Genomic DNA, 18043 nt, shown 5'->3' on the forward strand with positions numbered 1-18043 from the left:
TTTAGATACACTATTGTGAAATTATTTTATTAATGAGGACGGTTAAAAGAATTCGGGATTTATGCAATCTAGTAACTCTCTAGTGACATTTTACGTGGCAAAGTTTATATAGTGGGTACCTATTGCCGCACGGTGGCACGGTGGCACGTAAGTACAAAAGTAATTTTTCACCTGTACAATATTATTCTCTTCACCTTAGATTGGCAGTTGGCAAGATTTATTTGCCTTGCGCTATTTCTGCAGTTAGTACATACTCAGACTGATCGTTAGACAATGCAAGTGCCAAGAAAATTAATCAAATAATCCATAAATACATTTTCTTTCGATCAGGCCTATAAAATTTACAATCAAACAATAATTTTGTAATGGTAATTATCACTCAGTAGGAGCGGAGCGCAGGTAAGATAATATTGAATCAAATAAATTGCAAACATCAACAGGAAAAGCACTACAGGCCCCCGATTAAAATGGGTAGGTAACAAAATTATCTCTGACTGTCTATAAGAAAAACCAATATTTGTATACAAAAACGAGTATATTTGCATGGACATTCAAAGTATCTTCGTCGGTAACCTATAATTGAACATGTTCAATGGTTATAAAATTAAAGCAAACTACTACACTACGAAGGGGACTTAATAATAGCATGGCGACCCCGTGATGTGGTGGTTAAGATGCTTGACCACCCACGTAAGGTTCCGGGTTCGATTCCCGGTGAGAACACAAAAAATAATAATGTGAGTTTTCTCAAGCCCGGGCGTTCTATGCCGTAATAAGGAATTTCAGCCCTACGGTAAATTGGATACAAAAAATATTTTCTTATTAATTACACGGGAAAGTTTCTTGAAAATGTACGAAAAAAATATTTTAATAAAAACGAACCACCTTGAACAACGTCAGTACATTGAGGGGAGACCCTTAAGCCCACCATCCACCCGCAGCTGTTATAGAGTCCTAAGGGACTCTCTGTCAGCTGCGCATAGAGGAAAGTTATTATAAATATTCCTAAGGAATACAAACTCTATGCAGATTAAGGAGGGGGGAGGAGGACGTATGGACAGAGGCCAACACGTCGTCCCCACCCCTCAGGATCCCCTCAATGCCTCTGTTTTTTTTTATTCAAAAAAAATATGTTAACAAATAATTTACATAAATAAACGTATCCAAATATACAAAAACATTTTCTTAAAACCATAGTAACATAACAAACATAACTTACACAAAACATAAGTAAAAACACGGATATTTACATTAAGAGAACGACGTTGGATAAAGAAGAACTCCCTGGGTGGTCAGAGGCAGAGGATCCGAATACCACCCCCGTAAGGGAAGGACAAAACAAAAGAACGTGTGCGTTCCGTTTGGAAGGAAGCACAGATCCAACTGAATGAGCATCCTACAGGAACAGTTGCCTGTCCCACCATATTTTACCCACCTAGGCGTCCGCGCATCTTAGGAGCTCCCAACGCGATACCCAAGTCCGGACAAACTGACGGAAGAGTGCAAAATTCGTACTATTGTCATCGAGATAAATGTTTTTAGATTTTCATATAAGGTTTTGAGTTCTAGGATTTTACAATGAATTATTGAATAATTCGTACCCTTCATACTGCAAAACACAAATACCCGGGCTAGCTGCAGCTTATCTTGATCGTAAATTGCATTAACGCATGATGATTGGTTTGTTATTTGGTACCAGTGTATTTAGTAATACAAATATACAAAAAAAAGATAATATACATTTTTTAATCACTGCGAGTTAATAAAAGGTACCTACAGGCACATAGGTGTAGGTTATTGGTACTTATTAAAAAAGCATGCCACCATAACAATCATTATTGTAAAAAAATAGTAATAAACGACTATAAAAATCGATAAGTCTTGATAGCAGGTAATCACGTTACGCTATTCTGGAGTAGAATAATTGTGAGATTAAAGAATTTTATCTGGACAATCCAATCAAGATAATCTTCGCAATTAATGATATCTCTATACTCGATTAAGACATTTATGTCAACAAAAAAAATCATGATTGATGAATTTGGTTTTCAACAAAATTTAAAAATAATATATATTTCTCTCGTTTCCTCAAACTCGTCATCATCGGTCCCTTTTCGCACCAAATGGTGCATAGGGCACTGAATTGGTACACCAATCGCAACGTATCTTGCACGCAACCGAATATCGCACGGACCTATACTGGCTCAGTATTAGGCATAGAGAGAACATTCACATTCTATCAATTCTTCAAAATATTTTAAATAATCCCACTGCGGCTGTTTATCTGAGAGAGCTCTTCCAACCTCTATCACAACACGGACTATCTCTTCGTTCTAGTAACGAGAGAACCCTTTTAATACCCTTTCATCGCTCTAATTTTATTGCCTCCTCTTTCACAGTAGTAGCTGATCGATTATGGAATAATTTACCTACTAATGTTAGAGACGCCCCTTCTTTATTTACATTTAAGTCAAGAATGAAATGTCACTAAGTTGTTCCTTTATCCTTCTTCTTTCCTTCCCATCCCCTCTCCTTTCTTCATAGTTAAGTGTTATTTTTTAAATATTTTTATTTTGTTAATCTTTGTTGTTCATTTTGTATAAAATTGTAAGATTCAATATGTCCATGTACTTGTAATTTTTTTAAACTGAACGGTTTGGGTAGGTAGGAAGAAATTGCTGGCAATATACCCGCCCTTATATGTATATAAATTGTATATGTATTTAAAGTGTAAAATAAAATAAATAAATATCTTGATCATTTTTTGCTACATGGAGATAAGGTGATCAGTCTTACGATTAAGGTACCAGTCTAGGGGCTATGCAATATTCTAGTGTAAAAACACCGTGTTAAATAAATATTTCATATCAACCATGTCGGGACTCGAACCTGAGACCTCTTGCATGGTAGACAAACGAGCTGTCCATTACACCACGAGGCCGACAAGGCCAAGGCCGACAGTTTTCTTAAATTATTTATCTAAAATATTTTTAATGAATCACACCTAATAATATATAAGATTTAATATTAATAAATATGACATTGTACGTTTATTGTCAATTAATATTTTATCATAAAATTAAACAGTGCATAGCTCTCGGCACGAATGTGGACTGTGGACTGAGGGAGTATATAGTCAATAAATAAACAATGATTCCTCAATTCCTAATTTTGAATATTTCCTAAGCAAATCAATTTTAAAAAATCATTTGTCATTAAATAAAAAAACACGGCTAAAAATATATTAATATTATTTATAAACGTCTATAGGGCGGCTTTCAGCTTTTACATCATGGTTTACACAAACAATATTAAATACAAATTACTATCCAAAAAACACAATAGTTCAAATCAGAGTATTTATTAAATTCTCAATCAGTGATTTTTTTCCAGGACACAGGATTTGATCATTAGCGGTAAGGTATAAAATAAATCGAAATCATTACTGTATGCTTTGATTCGCAAGCCGCCGCATGCGGGTAACTGGTGAATAGGGAAACATCACGTACTACGAATACCGATAAAAAATATATGAAATGGATTTAGAATAATTAATTGTATTTTTAAAAACAATACGGATAAAGTGGAGAAACGTTTTCAAATACAGGGTGTTCTTTAAAACCTGTCACATCTGAAACCACGGTGATCAGTATGGACAAGAATACATATTAGCATATTTAAAAAATATTTAGAACAAAGAATTTAAAAAAAATATATTTAAAAAAACAAATGGTTGCTTACTTCTGCAGGGGAGAAGTGAGGGGAGCGCGGCGCAGTATCACACTCCCCCCTTCCCATCCTCATTTTACCACTGCAGAAGTAAACAACCATTAGCTTTTTTTGATATATTATTTTTTAAATTTTATTCGTTTTAAAAAAACATTTTTATGTGCCAATATGTCTTCTTGATCATACTGATCATCGTGGTTTCGGATGTGACAGGGTTTAATGAACACCCTGTATAACTTTAAAAAATAAGATACTTAAAAAATACGTCACTAGAAAAACGCGAAATGTTTGGCATTGATAGTTGTGACGTCAAGATTCGTGACGATGTTCTAAAAAAATTCGAATGGTTTGGAACAAAGTTGAAAATGAACATGAATCGTGAAGTATTAGGTATTAGGCCAATGCAATTACCGTTTTTGCGGGAATTCAAAATTTAAAAATATTTTTTATGCTACTAATAAGTAGCAAAAATAAATATTTTTTACTGGACTGTAAGTCATAGACCCTTTTTACTTAAAAAATGTAAAAAAAGTGATATTTCCCTATTTAATAAATAAAAACAAACGTGGCCATCTCGAGCCAACGTAATTTTTGAGATTTTTGGTTGATACGACTTCTTATGTCATTTTATATCATAATATTCAGTTTAAACATAGCCATCTTCTTTATTTCTGCTAATAAAACAGTTTAAAATCGACAGAAATTCAAATAAGGTTATATGGATAGACCGCAGATAAAAAAGACACTTTACTTAGTTTCAGTAACAATGGAGATAGCAATATACGTCACAATTAGTGATAATGACTAAAACAAAAAAATAAGTGCAATCGGTCTATATGGGTCATGAAAATTTAAAAAACTTAACGGTTCAAAGAAATCTATTTTATTATTTAATAATGTATAGAAGATATAAAAAAAAACATTATTATATGTGAAATATATTTTAAAAATACAGTCCTTACAAAAGTTCTTAGACTCTTAAAACTTATTTTGTATAAAAAATATTTTATATGGTATTAATAAATATATATATATATATATTGTTCTCCTGCTTGATGGTACCTAATGGTGGATTTAAATTACTCATCGGGGATTCATATTTTATATCTGACACAGGTAGATGTAATTAAAATTTTATATATTTCAAAAACATTCGTTGCACTCGTTCGAGATTATTGATTTACTGTGATAAATAGGTTTAAAACTGGAGGTGCATACGTACTGTTGCGTGTTTAAATTGAGTTGAGGGGAACGGGTAAAATTATACGCCAACTGCCAACACAAGATACCAAAATAATCGTAATATGAAATTAGATTTTGGTCAAGAGTCCTCATTGTGCCTTTTTTAGATTTTGGTATACATATTTTTTAAAAAGATTACTACCTACGTCAGCGTCGGCGTAGGTATAGGTAGGTACACATTAGTACACAACAGTACTATTTGTGAATTTTTGTTATATTTTTATTTTCGTCTTCCTGAAATTTCGAGTCAATGTCGATACGTATCTTCAGAAGAACTTTTATTTTAATCTAAATTACCTTTTTGATCTAAATTATTGTAATCTAGAAGAACCACTACTGATACTCTCTTCCTTTAAAAAATAGTCAATAACAGATTAGATTGACTTCTTAGATTGCCCTCAACTCATTGAGAAAATTAGAATTAGAAACGTCAGTGGTTTTAAAAAAACAAATATTTGTTAATAGAGAAACTAAGCCAAAATGAAAAAATAAATAAATATGTATAGTATTATCAGCGCCATGATTTTTAAAGTTTTGTGTTTTTAAAATTACTCCGCGTGTGACGTCTCAAGTTCTCTTCCGCTTGTTCTCGGTCAGTTCTGCCGATTGGTCCACTACCGTAAACCGGAAATCTTTCACAACTCTATTATCATTGGTTGATTCATACGAACTAGTGACGTTGTTCAAAGTAGTTTGTTTTTATTAAAATATTTTTTATTACCTTTTTCGTACATTTCAAGAAACTTTGCCGTATAATTTAATGCTCCGCGCGTAAAAAAACATTTTTTGTATCCAATTTCCCGTAGGGCTGAAGTTCCTCGTTGTATCATATTGGTATATCAAGCACAAATAATAATAGTAAGAATGCATCTTTTCCCAGAATCCTAAATTTTTGTAACATTTTTTTCCGAAATCGATATATTTATATTATCTAGACCCTTAATTGCAAATAGTTTAATCTAACTGTATTTAACAAACTTGACATATTTTCATTTTTTGTATAGTTTCATATATTTATCTTCTCTTGTTTTAAAGAAAAAAAACTGCTAATTTGGGGTCACTCGTCACTCCGTGTGGATCCGTCGATGAAAAGGTTTTCTTAAGACCGAGCTGACAAAAAAAAACTTTTTCTTTTCATATTCACGTGTTTATTTAATTTACTGTCTTTTTGTTTTATTTTTACGAAGTTTTTTTATTTTATGAAGTGACTTTACAAAAGAATGCTTCTTAATTTTTTTTTAGCATTATATAAGTAATATATGGTGCATATGGCACTGGATCGGTACACCAATCGCAGCGTATCTTGATCATTTTTGTTACACGAAGGTAAGATGATCAGTCTTACGTTTTAGGTACCAGTCCGAGGACTATGAAATAAATGTAGTTATGCAGAAACCTAGCCATGGAAAAGTGAAATTGAGATAAAAGCACTTAAAAAATAATGAAAAAAGTGAACAATCAAATATACACAACAATATGACATGTTTTTGACTTTGACAAATAATGATAAACAATGAATACATTATTTTTTTAAAAAATTACAAACAAGAATCTAATCATGTATTTGAGCAGTTTTAATGATTATTTTTAAGTACTGTAATATTTTTCTGCAGGGTGTTTTCTGCAAATTGAGAAATGCCGTTTTTGTGATCGACACTATTTTCAGAAGGTGATTATCACAGTTTTTTGTATGCGGCCTGGCTGTTTTTAGCAGAACATATAATTGATCTTACTGCACCCGATAACACTAATATATATTTTTTTCAAAATTTTGGACTGGCTGCTTTCTGTATAACTGCGTTAAAATATTCTGGGGTGAAAGCACCCTTTTAAAATAAATATTTCATATCAACCAGGCCGGGAATCGAACCCGAGACCTCTTGCATGGTAGGCAAACGCGTTGACCATTACACCACGAGGCCGACATGAAGGTGCGGAAAAGGAATGATGATGATTAGTAATATTTGGAAAACGATAGCCATATATTTGTTTTTGTAAGTGAAAATTCTTGATGAAAGTTCATTGTAATTTATTATAGAAAAAAAAGACGAGGAATACTTTAATCCAAAAATTTGGAATATCCCTCAGAGAAATAATAAGCTATAGATGAGCCCAAACGTAGGAAACCCATTCTATGACTATTGGGTATTAAGTTAGCTACAGTTCGCAGCAAAACAATAGGCCATACTCAGGACGAGAATTGCCAAATGGATATCAATTTGCATTGTAAATACTCTTAAATATGTACCTGTGTATTTATTATTGCAGGGTTATTCCAAATTATTTTTCTATAATTCGCCTATATTTATTTTACAAAATTGAAAATACATGTGGGTGTTTTCTTTACTATTTATTTATTCATTTAATTAACAATATACTTATGTTACATTTATTGAGACATAAATTCCAACTCCATGGAACCAAAGTCCTGTGTTGAGTTTGTTTGTTTGTCCGTCACATCTCCAAAACGGCGAGTCGTAGCGGCCTAAAATTTGGACATGTCATTTTAGATGCGATTTCAAGGTTAACGTTGCTATTTTAGAGTAAAATTTGAAAAGACCTCTACTCGATAAAGGCTTAAACTTTATATGGATGCCTAGTGCGGACCCGACATATTGCTCGTAAATCAACTGTCATTATCAACAGTAAACATAATTTAATTCACAAATTTATCCCTTGAATTGAGAAAAATGTGTATCTGAAGTAAATATGTTGATGCAAGGAAAGTTTTTAAGCAACATTATACACGTGTCAGGACAATAAATGCCAAAAATCAATGTAAATCATGGGAAAATATTCGAAATCAATTACCTGTGAAAACTGACTCATTTAACACCTTTGACGCTCCTACTGCTACAACCAAACATACTGCAATTCACCATGGTCGATTTTCATTTATTATAACGTCAATATCAAAAATATTCACAAACAAAGCCAAGCACAGCGACAAAAGCATCGAATAGAACCGTTATGCCTGTGTTGTCAAATAAAACAAAATGGCCGCTAATTTGTTGCTAACCAACATCGCCTGCGTTCTATAAAACATAGTGATAGGGCTTCTCTATAGGTTGACGCATTATTACTCTGCGGAATATCCTTAATAATTTAATTTACTATCATATAATTTTGAATTTTCTATCCATACCTCTGTTTTGTATAAATACATTGAATTTCTTAATAAAGATACCAGTCTCGAAGATGTCGCAAAAGCGATGAAACCGGTCACTGGATATTCCAAATTTGTGAATTAAAGTATCACTCATCTTTTATTTCTATAATAAAATATAATTTTGGTTTATTTGTAAATGTATTTTTGTAGCTGTTGTTTTCTTGAAATAAAATTATAAAATGATCATAATCATTCCCCTTTCCGCACATAATGGTGCATATGGCACTTCATTGGTACACCGATTGCAGCTCATCTTGATTATTTTATTTATTTTTTACATGAAGGTAAGAATGATCGTCTTACGCTTCAGGTGCCAGTCCAGGTATTATAGTGTAAAACAACTTTTCAAATGAATATTTCATGTCAACCATGCCGGGAATCGAACCCGATACCTCTTGCACGGTAGGAAATCGCGTTGGCCACTACACCACGAGGCCGACAATACTTATCAAATTATAAAATACTTATGTTTAAATAAACAATAATATTAAAGTGTGAACAGGACAAACGCAAATGCCGGAGTTTCTATTATTACCACATAACAAACATCATGCACATTCTTAATCGACAATAACGTGCGTCTGAAGGTGTTTGTTTGGTTTGGTGTGAATTGAAGGTAAAGAAAGCGAGAATAATATGATATAAGAATGTAAACACAATCAGAATGATTCTGTTATCACGACATAAGACCGTCACGAATCAATCAAAGGCGTTAAAGTTAGAATAAATAATACATTACAGGACAGTATGTAGGTAAAGTCGGGGTCTACGTACAAGGCGCACGGAAGGAATGCAGTAAAGTCTGTTCATTATTACAAAAATTTCCAAATAAACAAACCAGCCGCGTGATACCCGACGGAAAACAGCCTATTCCACACATATCATCTTAATCTAAACTCCACGGTAAAATTATAGTGGATTGACATTTATTAAATTCGTTAGTACCTACCTATTTCAATTTGATAATATTTTTATTTTGTTTAAACTCTATAGTTTATGTCTCTAATAAAACTATCAATTAAAACACCTCGGTTAATATATTATTATAAAAAATAATAAATTAGCGTTTTTTTAGCGTAATTTACCCAAATATTTCAATTTTGGTGACCATTTTCAATGAGTTGTAAATAACTCACAATTTGAAAATGGAAATCAAGGTGGGGTAGAGTGGGGTTCGAACCTCAGACCTCTGATCCGTGAGTCCGCAACACTAGCCACGGGACCACAACCCGATTGAAATAATATAGTCAAACTTAGCAAAAGAGATTTTAATGATAATTCAGTTAAAATCATTATTTAAATTTAGCGAGTACTCTCAGGTAAAAATCCTGCAAAAGGAAATTGAGTGGAGATAATTCGGTCTTAAGGTGTACTGGTTACTGCGTTTGCCAGGCATTAAATAAATAAATAATTGTAAAACAACAAATATCGATCCATCGTATTGTATTTTATCGTGCCGTGTAGATTTTTGCCGTGGTGTGAAATGGGCCAATCATGCGATATCATGCAGTGGGCTCGTGGTTTGCGCGTGCACACCGGTCCAGTCTCCGTGAATGCACGGTAGTGAATTGTGACGTTGTCCGATTGAGTTAAGATAAAAACTATCTGATTGATATTCACGAATATATTATGCTCTTGAATATCTAGGCGCTAATTTTTATCGAGGCTCAACCAGCCAGCGTCAAAACACATTACCGCATTCCTTCAGTGCACCTTGAATGTAGACCCCGACCGTACATAGGTTCAGATAACGATTTAAGGCGACCCCACACGATGGCCATTACGTTGGGCAGTACGCTGGCGAGCGTATTAGCAACGAAATCGCTAAACTGTCCGCACGTTGGCGAGTCGTTGAGTATCTGTCGGTGCGGGCCATTGTGCGAACGTCAAAAGCGCACAAAAATTCGCGTGCGCACTCTCTGGTAGTTCGTAGCGTAGTATCGGAAAACCGACAACAGACGGATAGCGCGCCAGCAGATGTGCCAGCGCGTGTGCCAGCTCTGCCAGTCACAAATGAACGTAGTTATGCAGAAAGCAGCCAGTCCACAATTTTGAAAAAACTAGATATTGATGTTATCGGGTGCAGAAAGGTCAGTTCTGTGTTTTACTAAACACAGCCAGACCGCTTTCATACAAAAAACTGTAATAATCTCCTTCTGAAAATAGTGTCGATCACAAAAACGGCATTTCTCAATTTGCAGAAAACACCCTGCAGAAAAATCTTACAGTACTTTAAAATAATCATTAAATCTGCTCAAATACATGATTAGACTCTTGTTTGTAATATTATAAAAAACTTATGTATTCATTGTTTATTGTTTGTTAAATCAAAAACATTCCAACTGTTGTGGAGATTTGATTATTGACTCTTTTCATAAAAGTGATATTATCTCAGTTTCACTTTCTTATGACTGGCAGCTTTCTGCATAACTACGTTCAAATAGCCCCTTCTACACTATGGCCAATACGTTAGCCAATACGTATTAGCCAACGTATTGGCCAGGGCGTAGAGCCGCCTTTAGATGTTATTTAGCAATCAGCAATCACTCAACATGATAATGTTTTTGCTAATTTTAAAGGGGGGAGCTTTTTTCAGAGTTGATTAAATGATAATAAAATTTAGAAGAAATTATTTGTATTAAAAAGAATATTAATATATTTTTATCGTATTTTTTTTGTTGTGTTTTTTTTTTTACAAAAATTAATTTGTAAATCTTGACTTCATGTTGTCGAGTCATCATTATTTTATCGTATCTGCACCCAGTGGTCTAAAGGGCACTTATCTGGTTCTGTTTTAAACATATTCTTTAGAAGAAATGCGGTCTGACTTTTATTTATTATTTATTCATTTATTTTGCAGAAACAAACAGTCGACAATGATATAATAACATAAAAAAGATACGGTTTAAAGAGAGACCAGCGAAGTTTCTAAATAAAATTCATACATATTAAATTGTGGTACAAAAAAGGGGTGTGTTTGTGTGTATTTGTAAGAGAATAAGTGCAGAGGTGTGTTTGTGTGGGTGTAAGTGTTCAGGTGTGCGTAAGCGTGAGCATCATTAAATAGTAAGTGGGAGCGTATCGCAGCCAGAAAGAATGAGTCTTAATTTATTTTTAAATAAATTAAGGGGCATGTTGAATGTATCAATAGATGAAAAAAAAGCATTATAGTTTAAGCAAGAACGATAGAGGAAAGAGTGTTGTGCATAGTTAGTGCTACAGACTGGCAGATGGAATAAATACTTATTTCTTGTCACGCGAAAGGGGAAATTAAGATTAATTTTGAAGAGTAGGTTAAAAGAGTCTACTTTATTATTTAATAACTTACACAAATAGCATAATTCAGATATAGTGCGTCTATTTTCAAGAGTAGAAAATCCATTTTGTTTAGCAGATTGGCTGTAAGTGCAAACGTATTCCCGTATTTTCTCCCTAGAGCAACAAAATTTTTTTTTACACACCATGGATATTTTACTAATGTTTTTTTGATAAATTGTTTTTTTATGGGAGCTAGAACCATCCAAAAACCCTTAAGAGCGCCCAGTTTTATCTTACGTCTTCAGATGTAGGTATATTTTTGAAAAACGTACCGTACAAAAAATTTCATTAAATCAGTTCAGTTTTGGAATGCCGAAATAAAAGACATCGATTTTTCCGATTTTAGTTAGGCATAATCAGTCCGACGTGCAGTTGTCTTTTTCAAAGAGCATCGGGGAGGCATCTATTAGAGAATGACAGAAAAACTAAGTTCAAATATAATATACTCGTAATTCGTCCGGACACAGAAAAGTGCCTAGACAAAAAGTTCTCCGGTCGAAATATTTACTAAACTTCAATAAACTGTTAAAGGGAATTCATTATTGATTGGGTATTTATAATTTTTGGTATATTATATTGATACAACGTTCCATCAATTAGGATAGTCCATACTCCATACAATTTACTGTGTGTTATTTGACTGAAGGTCAACACTATTAACGACAATCACACGTCATGTTTGCATATCTAGTTTGAAAATAAGTGACTACTCACCAACTTGACTAGTTATATGTGTTTCTTATTATTTATTTCATGCGTATTCAGAACCCCTTAATCAATATTAAAAAAATATCAATATTAAAAACTCGGTCAGCACATCACCTTGCACCAATGCCCCGGATGTGTCTTATTGTAAACTCGAGATAGATAGGATCTGGACTTTTTTGGTGTCTCTAGATAATAATCTCTAAAATCTTGTCTCGTGATCAGACCAGATCTTGTCTCGAGGTAATTATTATTGAGTTCGTAAATAAATACGAAAGGCATAGATGTTAAAAAACTAAACACTATATAGACGCTAAAAAAGCATTCAAATAGACACACGAGATTTGATTAAAGAGGCTTAGTTAACTCCGGATCTTTTCCTGCTCTGAGAGAGGAGAGAGTGAATCAGACGAAGTGGATAAAAGAGCGATTAAGTAGATTTGTTGGTCATATTACAGACATGGGCAAATTGGCTCTTCGTTGAGTCAAATGCAGCTCCCAGTGTCTCTTTATTAAAATATTGATACATACTTATTTCTCCATTATACTTGTATTTATGGAAGTTTTCCTTAGTAAGTACATTTTCAAAAATAATTACATAGGTACGTACAATGTACCTCATTTCTGAAAAAATAAATAGATTTTTTGGGTAGAGATAAATGCAATTTTTATCACTTTTTGTTTTCATCAAATAAATTTTAAACTAATATTTTGTGGATTTATTCTAAATTTTATATTTCTTATACTTAATATAGGAATTGAGATTTGTTGCAGAATATTTCATAAATCAGAATTAGTGTATTTAATATTACGTGAGAATGTGATTATGGTGTAGCCCTTTATACAGGCTGTTCTTTAAACCCTGTCACATCTGAAACCACGATGATCAGTATAGGCAAGAAGACATATTAGCATATTTAAAAAAATATTTAGAACAAAGAAAATTTTTGAAAAAAAAAAAAAAAAAAAAATGGTTGCTTACTTATTGCGGTGCGATTGACGGTGTATCAGACTCCCCCCTTCTCATTTCTCCCCTGCAGAAGTAAGCAACCATTTGTTTTTTTCTATATTTAATTTTTTAAGATTTTAGTCATTCTCAAAATTTATTTTTAAGTGCCAATATGTCTTCTTGCTCATACTGATCATCGTGGTTTCGGATGTGACAGGGTTTAAAGAACATCCTGTATATGTACATGAAATTCCTGAATGAGGCTCTCTTTGACCTCATGTATGCCTACCCCTAATATATTTAAATAGATTAAGGCACATATATCAATGTTTAAATGTTTCCCTCGGCACAGGGCATTGAGGGAACATTCATATTTTTAATTAAAAAAATAAAAAATAAATAAATTGTGATAAATAAATATCAGAACTAAATATTTAAACATATGCTGAATGATGAATGGTAAATAATGTGTAAAGTAATTTTTGTTTTTTAGATTTTTTTAGCCTTTCGGATACTGGCAATGTCTTTCTGGGTTACAATACTGTGTATTGTTCATTCTTCCAATTACCTCAGCCAAGATGATAGATGTTACAATGCTGACCGAAACTTAAGCGACAAAATTGTAAAGACGAAGAAAACACAATAAAACCCAGAAAAATATCATCAGTATGTAATGATTACACTTGGTTCGGAGAATAATGACAAGACAATGGATATAGTCTGGAAAATGCCTAGGCTTCCATACTGCTATAAGAATATATTATTTATCTGTTGAAATATCATCATCTGTCTATAAAAATAAAAGCTTGAAAGGGTTACAAATGTATAATGTTCAAAAAATTATAGACAAGAGTTGAATTTATTTCGGATAAAGATAATAAGTCCGGTGGAAAAATATTTTCAACAGAGATGGAGAAGTCTAATAACAGTGTGTAAAGTGAACCAACAGTATTTTGAGTAAGTCCAAATCTATAGTTTAGAATTTATCTACAAAGATTTGGACAGATTCAAAATGTTTTTGACAAAAATAATTTGTTAGATGGTTGTTATATTGGTAGTGAGATTTAAGGTAGAAATATATATTTTTTTCAATGTTGAAATTCAATATGGAGAGAAATTACTTATATAAGAAATAATAAAGCAATTTAGATTAAAGATTAGGTATGCCAATGAAGCAGAATTATAAAATATGGAAATGTGTTTTCTTGCAATCACATAAAATGTTTTAAATTATTAATGGCTATAATTTAGAGATAAGAAAGTACTCACAATAGTATGTCGTTCCATTACCTATAAGTGAAAACAAAATGTTCTTTATGAATTAAACATTGAAAAAATAAGTACTGTGCGTTGGCTATAGTTTTTTACCTTATATTTATATTGTAATGGTCCGTGCATTGGATAATCAAGTGCAAGGTTCAAAGTTCATGTCATTCTTAAAAAGGTCACCATAAAATATGTATCAAAATTATAAGATGTAGAGAATCGTATAAATCAAATCAACAATATTATTCAAAAGGAAAATATTATCAAAATTAGGTATTATTAAAAAACCTAGAATTGATCAATCTAATTTTGAATTTCAAGAATATTGTCAAATACAGTGGAAGATTTTTTTAAATGTGTATAAAAGTTGAAAACATTTTTTAAATTACTTAACAAATGGTTAATCGGTTTGGGTGTAAAGAAGTCATAAGAATAATGATAAATGATAATATATATAATTAAACTTGTATAATAAATACAATAGAAGGCAGTAATGTTTTATTATTATTTTGCACTGCCCATAAAAATATCTGCCTTAAAACAGATTGTACTTAGGCAGGCTACACATAATCAAGAGAAATCTAACATCACAATAAGTAGATTATAGGAATTGTTATGTTATGTTATTAAATCATTATTATTATTAAGATTATATAATTGGATGTAGTAATGCAAGAACCATCCAACCCTCAAAATGCTAAAGGTTTCGATAGCATACTACGATATCTTTATGTGCTGAAAACGTCCAAGCTCTATATGCTATATTTTTTTGACAGTTAAAGAAATTTAAAAAATAATGAAAAAAAGATCCGCAGAAAACTGCCGAAGGTATTACTGCAGTAATATTACAATAATATTGTGGAGTATTTGCTACAATTAGGTAACTTAAAAATCAGTATCTTTGAGATAACAACTAAAAATGCAGTTTTGTATCCTCCTTCATGAATGCTACTAATAAACAAGTCATTATAATGCATTCAAATCATTATAATATTATTTAAATGCATCATGACCCGTCTACTTTTAGCATCTGTGAAGAAAGATACAAATATGTGTTTTAGTGTTTAACTCAAAAATCCTGATTTTGAAGTTACATAGTAATTACCCCGTGATATTATGTTAACTAAAACACAATATAAATGTTATTAAGTAAATATGATTTAAACATACAATATTATCGTCACATAATATTATCTAAGGCGCATATCACATCATCCCACCTTATATTAAGATTGTTATAGAAGTTAACAGTTAGCAACGGTACCTAAAAAATGATCCATGCAAAGGGCAAAAAAGATCAATCTTTAGGTTAGGTTAGGTGAATAATTAAATAAACAAAAACGACCAGTGAAATAAATAATTGCGTTCTTAATTACTCTTTTTGAGTTTTTATTTTATTGTATAGAAGCTATGGATATTAAATAATGTTGCTTTCAAAATGTGTTACTATAATTTAAAAAGTAAATAACATAAGCAGAAAATAGCCGCAGTGAGTTTAGATTCGACCTAAACCCACGGAAGCATTTCCCGAGCAATAGGATTGTTCATAGTTGGAATAAGCTACCACAAGGGCTGGTCTCAGCAAGTAGACTCAAAAACTTGAAAAAATGGGCAAGATATGTTTTAAACAACTAACCATCATTAAAATAGATTTAAGCATGTTATCATATTTTGCTCGGTTGAATATAAATAATAATAATAATCACCATTTCCTTTCCACACCTAATGGTGCATTGGGCACTGCATTAGTACACCACCAAAAGGATCAGTCTTACACTTCAGGGACTTAGTGTATAAAAATCCTTTTATATTAACAAATTACAACAGAAATGGAGAATACCTTCAAAAAGGGAATATGGAAGTCAAGGCATTTACAGGGCCTGTCATTGGCTGGTTTAAGTGGCCACTTTACACACTGTAAAATTCACCATTTTGCCTATGTTTGAACATCCACATTTCTTCGATTCTTCCATTTGTTGATTTTAGTGAAGTTAAAGAGCTGAAACCTTAATTGTTGTGAAGACATTCATCTGACTGAATTATTTCTCATACTAGGCAAAGCCTGAAAGCAATTTCCCAATTTATAAACTTCTTCTTGGACCAGTTGGTTTTATTACAATATTTGAGTTTGTCTAAATGTTTGTAGACAAAAGACTGGATTTTATCCCCTCGGGAGTCATAAGAATAACAAATTACAACAGGGATGGTGAATGCCTTCAAGGGAATATTTTGTTTATGTCAAAAACGTCAGGAATTTAACCTGAGACCGCTTGCATGGTAACTTAACTCTACTAATTATTTACGAGGCGGACAAATTAATTACTTAACTAAGCAAGTACTTAATTTTTTTTTGTAAATGGAGAAATTTCTTTAAAATTGTTTTGTTCTTAGAAGGATTGTGTTGCAAATGCAGTGTTTAATATGCCATTTGGTAAGGATTGGAGAAAGAAATATTAGTAAGAAAAAATAAGACAATAATCATCAGTATAGTTAAGTGGGCTAAAATTAGGCATAACAGCAAAGGAAGAGTTTTTTGTGATATTTAACAAATACATAAGTATTTGCTAAACTTGAATAATTTTACAAATATTATGATTTGTGTCAAGACATTTTTAAAATAGGGATTATCAGACCATATTTTTTTGTAAACCTGAGTTTATATAAGCATTACAATTAACAATAAGATCCTTAAATAAATACTAAAACATTTTTAATAGATAACATGACAAGTAAAAAATGTCAATGACTCTTCATTTTTATCAGTAATACAAATAGAAGAAAGATTTTAGTGACTGATAATATTAGAAAAATTTAATGGGGAGAAATTATATAAGTTAATGAATACAGATTTGTTTTAAGAATTAATACATTTGATTAATTTAATAAACGGTAAAAAAAATATATTTTGTGCAACTTGTTAATAGAATACTTACGCAAACTTCGGTTGCTGGTCTTTCATGGTTGACATTTTCGGTGGTAAATTAAAACTGTGTCCGTACTGCAAATATATGAATTGAAAAACTACCAGCCGGAGTTCATGAGATTAAATTATATAATATACGAACAATCAATCGATTTTTGAAGAACTGTCAAAACCGGAAAAGTCAGATAGTTTGACAACTTGACACCCAGTGCATTAATTAATACAACTAATTTAAAGATATTAGTAACGCGATGTTTTGATTTGATTAAGTAATATTTTTTAACACTATGAGAACTTTATAATTCACAAATTAGAACTGTAAATGAATTGACGGCTCCCGCGCATTTATGACACCGCTCCGCAGCCGAGCTACAAACCAGACACCACGAGAGCCGCAAACTGAACTGAAATTCGGACGAATTACGAATTTGCAGACAGGAAGTAGGAAAATGCAAAATGCGCTTCATGTTGAAATAAAACAAAAAAAATGTATTTTGTCTCGCTTGTATGTGAAAAAAAAAGGGACAAAACTACAAATTGTTCATTTAAAGCATTTGCGAAATTTCAAGAAAAATAATTCAATGTTGCCATACTCAGAAAATAAAGTGCTTTTTATCTAGATGGTATTGGATGAATCCAACAAATTTGAACGATTTGAAGTGATGTATTATTTCTTAAAGTTAATTATTAAAGAAAATATATTAAACAAAAATGTACAGTTTTAGACAAATTGGAAAAAGCA

At 32.0% G+C, this 18043-nt stretch overlaps 1 protein-coding gene across 1 annotated transcript in view; it reads right to left on the reverse strand.

Moving 5' to 3' along the window:
* Positions 1-17896, reverse strand: part of LOC148283320 (mitochondrial glutamate carrier 1-like) — a 32397-nt gene extending 14501 nt beyond the window's left edge. The window contains exon 1 of the mRNA XM_088223690.1: positions 17312-17896. Coding sequence (XP_088079816.1) covers positions 17312-17346 — 35 coding nt within the window. The 5' untranslated portion in view covers positions 17347-17896. The remainder of the gene's footprint in view (positions 1-17311) is intronic.
* Between the last annotated feature and the right edge of the window lie 147 nt (positions 17897-18043).

The sequence above is a fragment of the Micrasema longulum genome, unplaced genomic scaffold, assembly GCF_059751315.1.
Source record: "Micrasema longulum isolate JH-2025_06_02 unplaced genomic scaffold, ASM5975131v1 h1tg000248l, whole genome shotgun sequence".
Taxonomy (NCBI): domain Eukaryota; kingdom Metazoa; phylum Arthropoda; class Insecta; order Trichoptera; family Brachycentridae; genus Micrasema; species Micrasema longulum.